Raw genomic sequence first — 14,159 nt, 5'->3', positions numbered from 1 at the left:
GTGTTTTATTTTAATTCTTCAAATGTTTTTGTCTTTTTAGTATAAAAATGTGATCGAACAAGACTTGCTTCAACTTTGATATTTATTTTTTTATTTGTTTGTAGAACTGTCTGCTTATTCACCCCTCTGTTTATCTATCTCTCTCTCTATCTTATCTATCTATCAGTCTATCTATCTATCTCTCTCTCTATCTATCTATCTCTCTCTCTATCTTATCTATCTATCTATCAGTCTATCTATCTATCTCTCTCTCTATCTATCTATCTCTCTCTCTATCTTATCTATCTATCTATCAGTCTATCTATCTATCTATCTATCTATCCCTCCATGTATGTATGTATGTATGCGTGTGTGTGTCTGTCTATTTGTCTGTCTATCTATCTATCTATCTATCTATCTATCAGTCTATTTATCTATCTATCTATCTATCTATCCCTCCATGTATGTATGTATGTATGCGTGTGTGTGTGTCTGTCTATTTGTCTGTCTATCTATCTATCTATCTATCTATCAGTCTATTTATCTATCTATCTATCTATCCCTCCATGTATGTATGTATGTATGCGTGTGTGTGTCTGTCTATTTGTCTGTCTGTCTATCTATCTTTATTTATTCATTATTAATCAGTAAAGTACTTTACCAGTTTATTTATTTTCTATTATGTTTTTATAAACAAAAAGACAAATAAATCAATAAATACGTTAAACGGAGAATGGAATGGACTCCATTCCTGGAAATCCACGTGTGCTTTTCTGTACGCGGTATTTTACACGTGCGCGTATTTTATTTGTGAAGTTCTTCTCGTTAATTGGTCACTTTTCCCCCGCAGTGTGAATGGTGAACTCCTCCTGAACTGCACACTCCTTTAACCTCGAGGGGTTTGGGTTTGTTCATTAACTGAAGATGAGGAAACAGTGTGAGGTTATTCCAGGTCACGCTGAGGAAACACTGGTGTGAGCTTCAGTCACTTCCTCCTCACTGCAGAGGGCAATGCGACCACGTTTATACCTCAGAGCTGCGTTTCATTCCGCTCTAACCAGATCTAAACCAGATAGAATACACTTCTGATAGAATACACTTCTGATAGAATACACTTCTGATAGAATACACTTCTGATATAATACACTTCTGATAGAATACACTTCAGATATAATACACTTCTGATATAATTCACTTCTGATAGAATACACTTCTGATATAATACACTTCTGATAGAATACACTTCTGATATAATACACTTCAGATATAATACACTTCTGATAGAATACACTTCTGATAGAATACACTTCAGATATAATACACTTCAGATATAATACACTTCTGATATAATACACTTCAGATATAATACACTTCTGATAGAATACACTTCTGATAGAATACACTTCTGATATAATACACTTCAGATATAATACACTTCTGATAGAATACACTTCTGATATAATACACTTCAGATATAATACACTTCTGATATAATACACTTCTGATATAATACACTTCAGATATAATACACTTCAGATATAATACACTTCTGATATTATACACTTCTGATAGAATACACTTCAGATATAATACACTTCTGATATAATTCACTTCTGATAGAATACACTTCTGATATAATACACTTCAGATATAATACACTTCTGATATAATTCACTTCTGATATAATTCACTTCTGATAGAATACACTTCTGATATAATACACTTCTGATATTATACACTTCAGATATAATACACTTCTGATAGAATACACTTCTGATATTATACACTTCAGATATAATACACTTCTGATATAATACACTTCTGATAGAATACACTTCTGATAGAATACACTTCTGATATTATACACTTCAGATATAATACACTTCTGATATAATTCACTTCTGATAGAATACACTTCTGATATTATACACTTCAGATATAATACACTTCTGATATAATTCACTTCTGATAGAATACACTTCTGATATAATACACTTCTGATATAATACACTTCAGATATAATACACTTCTGATAGAATACACTTCTGATATAATACACTTCTGATATAATTCACTTCTGATATAATTCACTTCTGATATAATACACTTCTGATATAATACACTTCTGATATTATACACTTCTGATAGAATACACTTCTGATAGAATACACTTCTGATATTATACACTTCAGATATAATACACTTCTGATAGAATACACTTCTGATAGAATACACTTCTGATATTATACACTTCAGATATAATACACTTCTGATATAATACACTTCTGATAGAATACACTTCTGATATAATACACTTCAGATATAATACACTTCTGATATAATACACTTCTGATAGAATACACTTCTGATATTATACACTTCAGATATAATACACTTCTGATATAATACACTTCTGATAGAATACACTTCTGATATTATACACTTCAGATATAATACACTTCTGATATAATACACTTCTGATATAATACACTTCTGATAGAATACACTTCTGATATTATACACTTCAGATATAATACACTTCTGATATAATACACTTCTGATATAATTCACTTCTGATAGAATACACTTCTGATAGAATACACTTCTGATATTATACACTTCAGATATAATACACTTCTGATATAATACACTTCTGATAGAATACACTTCTGATAGAATACACTTCTGATATAATACACTTCTGATATTATACACTTCAGATATAATACACTTCTGATAGAATACACTTCTGATAGAATACACTTCTGATATTATACACTTCTGATATAATACACTTCTGATATAATTCACTTCTGATATAATACACTTCTGATATAATACACTTCTGATATAATTCACTTCTGATAGAATACACTTCTGATATTATACACTTCAGATATAATACACTTCAGATATAATACACTTCTGATATAATACACTTCAGATATAATACACTTCTGATATAATACACTTCTGATAGAATACACTTCTGATATAATACACTTCAGATATAATACACTTCTGATATAATACACTTCTGATAGAATACACTTCTGATATTATACACTTCAGATATAATACACTTCTGATATAATACACTTCTGATAGAATACACTTCTGATATTATACACTTCAGATATAATACACTTCTGATATAATACACTTCTGATATAATACACTTCTGATAGAATACACTTCTGATATTATACACTTCAGATATAATACACTTCTGATATAATACACTTCTGATATAATTCACTTCTGATAGAATACACTTCTGATAGAATACACTTCTGATATTATACACTTCTGATATAATACACTTCTGATATAATTCACTTCTGATATAATACACTTCTGATATAATACACTTCTGATATAATTCACTTCTGATAGAATACACTTCTGATATTATACACTTCAGATATAATACACTTCAGATATAATACACTTCTGATATAATACACTTCTGATAGAATACACTTCAGATATAATACACTTCTGATATAATACACTTCAGATATAATTCACTTCTGATAGAATACACTTCTGATATTATACACTTCTGATATAATACACTTCTGATATAATACACTTCTGATATTATACACTTCTGATAGAATACACTTCTGATATTATACACTTCAGATATAATACACTGTAATGTAACATTATTAAGCAAATCTGTCGACATTTTTAAACATTTGAATTTTGTATTGTTCTATTAGATTATTTTCTTTTGTTTACTAAAAATAAAAGTTAAAATTCTCATGAAATCAGATGAATAATATTATATATTTGTTTTATTTTCTTTATTTTAATATTATAGGTTTTATTGTAATCACATGAGGGGAAATATTTAAATATATTCAATGTGATTTGATGTTTTATTTATATATTATTGTCTGTTTATGCCGGATATTTAAACATTTGGATTTAAAGTAATATTCCTGTATTTTTCAGCAGCTCCAAACCACCGTGCTCCTCCACCGTGTTCCTCCACCGTGCTCCAAACCACCGTGTTCCTCCACCGTGCTCCTCCACCGTGTTCCAAACCACCGTGTTCCTCCACCATGTTCCAAACCACCGTGTTCCTCCACCGTGCTCCTCCACCGTGCTCCAAACCACCGTGTTCCTCCACCATGTTCCAAACCACCGTGTTCCTCCACCATGCTCCTCCACCGTGCTCCTCCACCGTGCGTCACTGATGAGACGAGGCTCTGCAAGTCATCACTGACATCCTCACTCACTGTGTGAACTATCAGTTCTACATTTTATTTTAAACACTATACTTTACTGGTACACTCCTGCTGTGGAACATCGATAAAATGAGTTCCTGTTCTCACTTACGTCATAGCAGCTATAAACACTCATTCCCTCACCATCCCTCTCTCTATTCTCTCTCTCTTCTCTCTCTCTATTCTCTCTCTGTTCTCTCTCTCTATTCTCTCTCTCTATTCTCTCTCTCTCTTCTCTCTCTCTATTCTCTCTCTGTTCTCTCTCTATTCTCTCTCTCTTTATTCTCTCTCTCTATTGTCTCTCTATTCTCTCTCTCTTTATTCTCTCTCTCTATTCTCTCTCTCTTTATTCTCTCTCTCTATTCTCTCTCTATTCTCTCTCTCTTTATTCTCTCTCTCTATTCTCTCTCTCTGTTCCCTCTCTCTATTCCCTCTCTTTATTCTCTCTCTCTATTCTCTCTCTCTATTCCCTCTCTCTATTCCCTCTCTTTATTCTCTCTCTATTCTCTCTCTATTCTCTCTCTATTCTCTCTCTCTTTATTCCCTCTCTCTATTCTCTCTCTCTATTCTCTCTCTATTCCCTCTCTCTATTCTCTCTCTCTCTATTTTCTCTCTCTATTCTCTCTCTACTCTCTCTCTCTCTCTTTATTCTCTCTGTTTATTCTCTCTCTTCATGTTAATAAGATAATAATCTCAGTGTGTGTGTGTGTGTGTGTGTGTGTGTGTGTTGGTGAGAAACAGTAAAGAGTGTAAACTCTGTGATGAAGATGTGGGAAACTGAAAGTTACAGCGTTACCTCTGACTGTTACACAGCGCTGACACTGGAGACTCCTTCCTTACACGTTATATAAACACACTTCTCCTTACAGTAAGCGTCACCATGGCAGCGTTTGGTGAGTTGGGTGGGGTATAAACACCGAGCGAGTAGGTTTTTATATTTGTTCTGTGTGTAAAACAGATTTCTTTGTTTTTATTGTCTCCTGTGTCACCCAGGACGGTGGCTTTATCAGTTTAGTGGTGATAAAATCCACACTGCTGTACGTCAGGGTGGTCATGACCATTTCACACACACACGTACACTCACATCCACAAGCACACACACACTTCTCAGATGAGGAAGAGGCAGGTTTAACAGAGCTCGTTTTAGGACAAGTGACTCAGCAAAAAATAAAAAAATCATCTCAGTGTGGTGTTAAAAAGAGCATCAAAGAGCATGTTTATTGAATAAAACACACACGTTAGCGGAGGTCTAAACACACAAAGGGCTACATAAAACTGACCCCTGTACATACAGACACTACAGACACTACTGACACTACTGACATATTTACATTTGAACTCTCCTTTAACTTGGAGATAAATTATCCAACACGTATTCCCGCCCATTAATGAAGACCGTCGTTGTTTATAAAGTGCTTTTGATGGGAATTCTGACCTACTTTCAGCAGTGTGATGGAAATGAAACACGGGACAAACTCACAGGATGTTAAAGGAAATAACGGCAGAATATTTCTCACACTGAAGGTTTGTTTTTGGCCGGAGAACCTCGGCATTTCCTGGTCGGACGGTGGGAATTACGAGTTACGAGCTTTAGTTGAGCGCAGCGTAAGTTCTGCTTCTTGCCCTGTTACCATATGAGCCAATCTCATATGTGGGCGGAGCTAAAACTGTAAAACAGTGCAGATCACTGATTGGTCAAACGCAACAGTAACGGAATCTTCCTGATAATTCGTCACAGTGATCTTTGTGACATCGTGGTGACCGTGACAAACTTTATCTCTCTTTTACAATCTTTTACTTTAACGGCAAATATAAACGCCACACTTTTATCATAAACGTTAATGTTTCAGATTCTTTTTTATTTTTTGTTCCACCATCTTTAAGTTATTCCAAATTCCAGTCTGGCTTCCGAGTCACTGTGTTGGGGTAACGTACACGTTCAGCCGTAGATGTTGCATTTTAACATTTAACATTAACTTGCTTAATATTAAAATATTGGCACCCTTGGTTTTATTTCCGTTAATTCGCCGCTATAACAAACTCACCAAACATGTCTAGTGGTTCAGACTGTGAGAGAGATGCTCAAATAAAAAATCATTTCAGCTCTAAACGGTGACGCTCCGACCCCCACGCTTCACAGACGAGGCCAGGGGGTGTGTGTTGGTCTATGAGGCATTATTCGACTCCAAGGGAGTGGTTTCCTTCATGGAGGCATTCAATTATCCCCACAAAAACCTCATTCTCACAGATGAAGCATGGTGGTGGTAGCAGCATCATGGTTTCGGGCTGATTCATTGCTTCAGGGCATGCAAAGCTTTCAGTAACATTAAAGTATTGGCACCCCCTGTTTCATTTTGTAACAAACTCACCATATTTATTAGTTCACCCTATGAGAGAGAGACAAATACAAATATAGAAATATTGTATTTTTTCTAAATTTCATATCAAAGAAAATCAGAATTTGACCAGTCATGCCCACCATGATAAATCATCTCTTTAACCGCCAGGAAACTCCTCCTACTTTCATGTCATTGTAGAGAGAGAGACAGTTAGTTCATCAGGATATTGACATACTGACACTGTCCAATGGAAAAGCGCTATTTGTTACTGGGCGGAGTCAGATGAAGCATCCTGTTGAGTTTCATCCGTAACTGTGAGGACTTCTGGGATTGACTGAAGAATGTTCTTTTTTCCTCTGGCTGATCAGCTGGTAGAGACGATAACTCAGGGTCTGGACCTGGCAGGTTCCTAACACGCAGCCCACCCGCATCAGCTGACCGTGCACATGACCCCGCGAGCCGAAGAGCGCCTGGCGACGCCCCCGTTTCCGTCTCTCGGGGATGAGGATTTGACCGAGAGGTGTGTGAGAATTACTCAGCAGGGGATCTTTATGCTCAAGATCTCTCCAGACCAAATGGCGCTCTCGCACCACATCCTTTACACCAGTCAGGGGCTTGATAGTGGTTTCCATGGCGATATCACTTCCCACCTCAAAGTTCCAGAACTTTCTTGGAAAACTCAACCTGATAAAGACAGAGAAGGAAAATGATGATAAAACACGAGCTGTTTCCATCTCAATATTTTTGACACATTTCTGAAAAATAGGAGATGTTTAAGTGGTTTTCATGATTTTTTTGCATTTCTGTTTCTTTTTACTACTATTACTACTACTAATAATAATACTGGCCCTGAAATCAGCCCCACCCCTTTTCCTTAGTAGATAACTCACTTGCCATTAATAGTTTCAATGGAGGTGTGGTTTAGATAGGAGAAAAGAAAAAAGGTTGCAAATGTTGTTATTGTAAATGCAGTTGACCTCAGCAGGCAGCTCCTTTAAACTAAATATGACGTATGGCTCCTTTAAACTAACCATTACAGAAAGCTCCTTTAAACTAACCATTACAGAAAGCTCCTTTAAACTAACCATTACAGAAAGCTCCTTTAAACTAACCATTACACATGGCTCCTTTATGCTAAACATTACATTTGTCTCCTTTAAACTAAACATTACATAGGGCTCCTGTAAGCTAAACATTATCGAAAGCTCCTTTAAAGTGAACATTATGTATGGCTCCTTTAAACTAACCATTACAGAAAGCTCCTTTAAACTAAACGTTGCATATGGCTCCTTTAAATTAAACATTACATAGGGCTCCTTTAAATTAAACATTACCTAAAGCTCCTTTAAACTAAACATTACATATGGCTCCTTTAAAACTATTGAAGTTGTTAAAGGTAGGGATTGCAACACTGCTTCAGGGTGAAACCAGCTTGTATCAGCATTTACAGGGATTACAACACGAGCTTCACTCTGGATTTATGGTTTAATCTGACCTGAGTTTACTCCCTGGCTCATTAGTGTGAGTGTGTGTGACGGTATAAAAGAGTTAGGCCTCGTGTTAAAGTGTTTAAGGGACAGAACTGCGAGTGATTACGTTTTTTATTTTCAAATGCAGTCCAGTTTTGGTGACGGAGATTTTGTATAGCTTATATTTTGGATGACCAGAAATTCTAAAAGTTCCAGTCGATGTGTAAGAAAATAGTTTACTGCTCCGAGGATTAGAGCTTTAGCTAATTACTCACACTGAGTGACAAAAGCTGTGATTTATAGTGTGTGAGAGATCTAGGGCAAGACTTATGTGCCACTAATCCCTAGATAGAGTGTTAGTAATCAAGAGAACTGGTATAGGCCACACACACACACACACACACACACACACACACACACAAGCATCAATACCTAGAGATAATTGCTAGCCATATTTCTTTCACTTGCTACTTTTTCTTTTGCTTCCTGCGTCTGTTTTATTCCTTTGTTAGCGTTGTCTTCCCTTGCTATGTTTCTCTGTCACTAGTCACTATGTTTTTCTTTAGCTTGCTAGATTTTTCCCATAATACTTGAAAGGTTTTTATTTTGCTTGCTAGCTTCTTAGGTTGCTTGCTAGCTTTTACTTTCCCTAGCTAGCACCCCCCCCCCCCCCCTTTGCTTCCTATGTAATGTTTTCATTTACTTTTTATTTCCTTGCTAGTCCGATTCTTCTTTCCTTTGCTAGCTTTTCTGTTCACTTGCTAGATTTTCCTTTTACTTATGTTACTTAGGCTAAACATTTTGCTCCTATTGGTAGTTCTTTTGTTTGCTTGCTAGCTTTTTGTTCCACTTCAGTTTTTCTTCTTGCTAAGATCTTCTTTTGCTTGCTAGGTTTTTGTAGGTTTTTATTATTATTATTATTATTATTATTATTATTATTATTATTCACACTTCATGCTCATGCACATTTATAATTTGACTCCAGATTTATTTGTGTATATGACTTTATGTGTATATGATTCTTTTATTTTAGGCGTAAAACTTGTTAAGGATTATTTTCTACATACTGTTGATGAATGAGCACCATGGAAACACTGTTGTATGTATATATGAACACACACACTCAGACACACACTCACACACACACACCTCGGAGTGATCAACAGCACTTTTATTGTGCATGTCTGCTCAAATCTGCAACTGTGCGCGATTAGATAAGGATCATTAAAGTGTAAGATGGTGAAACTGTGGCATGTTACACAACGCAGCATGAAGCAGCTTCCACCCTGATAAACTCTCTGTGTTTCACACTGAGAAAACGTGCAGGAGGACAGGACGGCCGAGAGAGGGAGAGAGAGAGAGAGAGAGAGAGAGAGAGAGAAAGGGAGAGAGAGAGAGAGAGAGAGAGAGAGAGAGAAAGGGAGAGAGAGAGAGAGAGAGAGAAAGGGAGAGAGAGAGAGAGAGAGAGAGAGAAAGGGAGAGAGAGAGAGAGAGAGAGAGAGAGAAAGGGAGAGAGAGAGAGAGAGAGAGACAGAGAGAGAGAGAAAGGGAGAGAGAGAGAGAGAGAGATAGAGAGAAAGGGAGAGAGAGAAAGGGAGAGAGAGAGAGAGAGAGAGAGAGAGAGAAAGGGAGAGAGAGAGAGAGAGAGAGAGACAGAGAGAGAGAGAAAGGGAGAGAGAGAGAGAGAAAGGGAGAGAGAGAGAGAGAAAGAAAGGGAGAGAGAGAGAGAAAGAGAGCGAGAGAGAGAGAGAGAAAGGGAGAGAGAGAGAGAGAGACAGAGAGAGAGAGAAAGGGAGAGAGAGAGAGAGAAAGGGAGAGAGAGAGAGAAAGAAAGGGAGAGAGAGAGAGAAAGAGAGCGAGAGAGAGAGAGAGAAAGGGAGAGAGAGAGAGACAGAGAGAGAGAGAGAGAACGCGAGAGAGAAAGAGAGAGAGAGAGAAAGAGAGAGAGGAATGCTGAAGGAGATGTAGATGGATGTTCCCGTGGTCATTGTAGAGGAGACGAGGATGGAGAGAATGGAGAGAATGGAGAGGTGAATAAGTTTGGAGAAGAGTTCCCACATTAGAGCGCAGTAGGAGGCTCTCAGCACTCACACAGCGTCCACGTTAAAACCCCAATTACAAATAAGTTTAATAAAGCAATGAGGTACAGAGCGAGCAATTTAATTCCGTCCCACATTAATGGTATAAATCACAACTATCTGCAGCCCCCCCAACACACACACACACACACACACACACACACACACACTCAGATCTGAGTCTTCACTGCATGAACACTGAACTGTTTCATCCTCAGTGTTTAGTTTTTAACTTCAAAAGAATCAGTTACTAATTCGATTCAGTTTTATTTAACAGTCACAGAGCAATAGAAGCCCTCATAGAATCTGTAATGGTTTTAATGGTTATAATGGGAATTGTATTGGTTTGAACGGAAACTGTAATGGTCCCTGCGGGTCTCTACTGGTAATTTGTTATCTTCTATTGGTGGCATGTTATGTCTAATGGATACCATTAAGGACCATTGTAGGACCATTAAGGACCAATAATTGTAATGGTTTTAATGGTATTTGTAGTGGAAACCACTAGAATTTCTGTGATGGTTTCTACTTTTTTTCTTCTTCAGTCAGTGAAGGTTCACTGCCCTGTGATGCAGCATGAGCGGCGGGTTGAAAAGACGTGGTTGGTGACGTCACGTGTATCGGAGGAAGCACGTGTTAGACCGTGTATAACGGGGAGCGTTAGCTGGTGGGTGGGAATTAGAAGGTGAACGAAATGGGCAGGAATATGGGAAAATGGTCTGAAAACCTACATCAGGAAACTAGCTTGCTAATGCTAGGTATCTAGCTCACATTCTTTCTTAGTGAGTTGTCTACAGTGGACACGTTTAGCTAGCTCGCTTTATTCAGCGTTCAGATGAGTTTGTTTGGGCAGAACCTCGGCTTTCAGGGCCATGACGATGGCCACAGACATCAATATTATCAGCATCATGAGACGTGCATGCCGTCAGTTTCTCTCTACAACAAAAGAGTCAAAACCTGGAGAACCGCTTAGGGTTCTAGATCTGTTCAGCTGTCTCTGTGGGGAGAACCCTTTTTCTTTTGTTTTTAATAATAACGGAACAACTGTTGCAACATCTCTGGGAAGTTGTGAACGTTCATGTCAGCATTGTCCGGCGGTGAGGAACGAGCTAGTTCAGCTTCAGAAGAGCGCTCCTCCACGCCCTCACTCATCACATCAACACACGTTAATGATATTCATTATCTGGAGAAAAAACATTGGATTTCTTCCTTTTGTTATTACTGACCATGAACTGACGAGGTTCAGTTCCTTCCATTAATGTATTTTTATAAAAAGTAGCTTAATGTTAATTAGCTATGACATTTTATAGCGTGTTATATACAAATATATACATACACAGACCGGCAAAGCCACATTATGTCAGTTTCTACAGATGTTTCGCCCCGCCCTAGACTGCCACCCCAATAAACTGGGTCACTGGGTCACCCCTGGACACCCCGGGGTGAAAGGTCTGGCTCCACCTCTGGTTATAACGCAACTATGACGCCACAATGTCATTATGTACTAAGGAGCAAATCACTGAGATATTCAGCAAAACACACACACACACACACACACACACACACACAAACACACACACTCTTCCTGATTCTCTTTAACACACTTTCTCACCTGTTGCGTGATGATGCGCGCGCCGGTGCAGCCGCCAACACGTGCACTGTTATTAGCAGTAGTAGTAGTAGTAGTAGTAGTGTGGCGGAGCGCGCGCGCATCAAAGGCGAAGTCGTCATGCTCCAGCGACCGGACGGAGCGCGCGCTCACCTCCTGCAGGAAACCCACCTCTGTATTAGTGTTCTGTTAAATCTGACATTAGTGAGTTTAAACATTATTACAAAGAAGAAATGGCAGTTATTTAGTTTATGCATTCTATTTGGTTTATATGTTTTATATATTTAAAAAAATGTATAGACTGTAAAAGTAAATAAATTAGAGCTTTATGTGCTTTATGTGCAAATGTTAAAAGGAAAGTCATCATGCAGACGCACCTCGGTGTCATGTGGATGCTCCGTTCCGCGCTCGCGCACCGACTCGAATCCTCACCGCGCGCGCACCCCGTGCCGTTAAATACAGGGAGGGCGGAGTCACGTGGTCACCTACAAACGGGAGCAAAGACCTGATGGTGAAAGTTCTCCTAATCTTAATAATATTGCACTCTATACAACTGTTTCACACACAACACACACACACACACACGCACGCACACCTACACACACATACATACACATACACACACGCACGCACACCTACACACACTTACACACACACACACACACACACACCATCCATCCATCCCTCTTCTATACCGCTTACCCTTCTCAGGGTCGCGGGGAACCTGGAGTCTATCCCAGGGAGCATGGGTCACAGGGCGGGGTTCACCCTGGACAGGGTGCCAGTCCATCGCAGGGCACAATCACACACACACTCACACACCCATTCATACACTACGGACACTTTAGACACGCCAATCAGCCTACCGTGCATGTCTTTGGACTGGGGGAGGAAACCCGAGTCCCTTACATGTGTTTTTGAAGGATTTGGTGATGTTTCGGGGCAGTAAGATGTTCAAGGGCAGTAAGATGTTCTGGGGCAGTAGGATGTTTTGGGGCAGTAAGATGTTCAAGGGCAGTAAGATATTCTGGGGCAGTAGGATGTTTTGGGGCAGTAAGATGTTTGAGGGCAGTAAGATGTTTGAGGGCAGTAAGATGTTTCGGGGCAGTAAGATGTTTTGGGGCAGTAAGATGTTCGAGGGCAGTAAGATGTTTCGGGGGCAGTAAGATGTTCGAGGGCAGTAAGATGTTCGAGGGCAGTAAGATGTTTCGGGGCAGTAAGATGTTCGAGGGCAGTAAGATGTTTTGGGGCAGTAAGATGTTCGAGGGCAGTAAGATGTTTCGGGGGCAGTAAGATGTTTCGGGGCAGTAAGATGTTTCGGGGCAGTAAGATGTTTCGGGGCAGTAAGATGTTCGAGGGCAGTAAGATGTTTTGGGGCAGTAAGATGTTTCGGGGCAGTAAGATGTTTCGGGGAAGTAAGATGTTCGAGGGCAGTAAGATGTTTTGTGGCAGTAAGATGTTCGAGGGCAGTAAGATGTTCGAGGGCAGTAAGATGTTCGAGGGCAGTAAGATGTTTTGTGGCAGTAAGATGTTTTGGGGCAGTAAGATGTTTCGGGGCAGTAAGATGTTTCGGGGAAGTAAGATGTTCGAGGGCAGTAAGATGTTTCGGGGGCAGTAAGATGTTCGAGGGCAGTAAGATGTTCGAGGGCAGTAAGATGTTTTGTGGCAGTAAGATGTTTTGTGGCAGTAAGATGTTTCGGGGCAGTAAGATGTTTCAGGGCAGTAAGATGTTCGAGGGCAGTAAGATGTTTCGGGGCAGTAAGATGTTCGAGGGCAGTAAGATGTTTCGGGGGCAGTAAGATGTTTGAGGGCAGTAAGATGTTTCGGGGGCAGTAAGATGTTTCGGGGGCAGTAAGATGTTCGAGGACAGTAAGATGTTTCGGGGGCAGTAAGATGTTTCGGGGGCAGTAAGATGTTCGAGGGCAGTAAGATGTTCGAGGGCAGTAAGATGTTTCGGGGGCAGTAAGATGTTTCGGGGGCAGTAAGATGTTCGAGGACAGTAAGATGTTTCGGGGCAGTAAGATGTTCGAGGGCAGTAAGATGTTTCGGGGCAATAAGATGAAAGTAAATGATGAACTCATAAATTACTTTGAACTAATTTAGGGTAGTGAAGTGATATTTTATTTATAGTTGACGTCGTGAGCGGCCATGTTGACTTTCTGAGGACGAGAGCTGAAGGAGTGTTTCTTCTCGTCAGAGGTCACAGTTACGAGCCACGAGCTTCAGTTGAACGCAACATAAATTCTCGAACAAACTCCGGGTTCTTCCAGGAACACGTGGCAGTTGTCACGTGCACACAGGTTCAGCTCTATTCAACTGATTATGTCCCTTTTGAACAAACCTGTATGATCTCAACTTTGACATTAAAAAAAAATTGTAAATAATTTTGCAAACTAAATGGATTTTCTGACCACTTAAATATGATGAGATTTTGTGTAGATATATAA

General features: G+C 39.0%; 1 protein-coding gene across 1 annotated transcript; it reads right to left on the bottom strand.

The window, feature by feature from the left end:
- Positions 1 to 6,488: 6,488 nt before the first annotated feature.
- Positions 6,489 to 11,937, bottom strand: adm2b (adrenomedullin 2b). Its single transcript, XM_053622462.1, has 2 exons — positions 11,716 to 11,937; positions 6,489 to 7,240 (listed from the first exon to the last, which is right to left on the bottom strand). The coding sequence occupies exons 1-2, from the start codon at positions 11,832 to 11,834 to the stop codon at positions 6,859 to 6,861; spliced, it is 501 nt and encodes a 166-aa protein (XP_053478437.1). The 5' UTR covers positions 11,835 to 11,937; the 3' UTR covers positions 6,489 to 6,858.
- Between the last annotated feature and the right edge of the window lie 2,222 nt (positions 11,938 to 14,159).

The sequence above is a fragment of the Ictalurus furcatus genome, chromosome 4 (assembly GCF_023375685.1).
Source record: "Ictalurus furcatus strain D&B chromosome 4, Billie_1.0, whole genome shotgun sequence".
Taxonomy (NCBI): Eukaryota; Metazoa; Chordata; class Actinopteri; order Siluriformes; family Ictaluridae; genus Ictalurus; species Ictalurus furcatus.
Note: the sequence above shows the minus strand (reverse complement) of the source record. Positions and strands in the feature narration are given on the sequence as shown.

Excerpts from the sequence above, each read along its gene's own strand:
- adm2b (XM_053622462.1), bottom strand. The coding sequence starts at position 11,834 with ATGACGACTTCGCCTTTGATGCGCGCGCGCTCCGCCACACTACTACTA. Across the intron at positions 7,241-11,715 it reads CGCGCATCATCACGCAACAG|GTTGAGTTTTCCAAGAAAGT; the intron begins GTGAGAAAGTGT and ends TGTCTTTATCAG.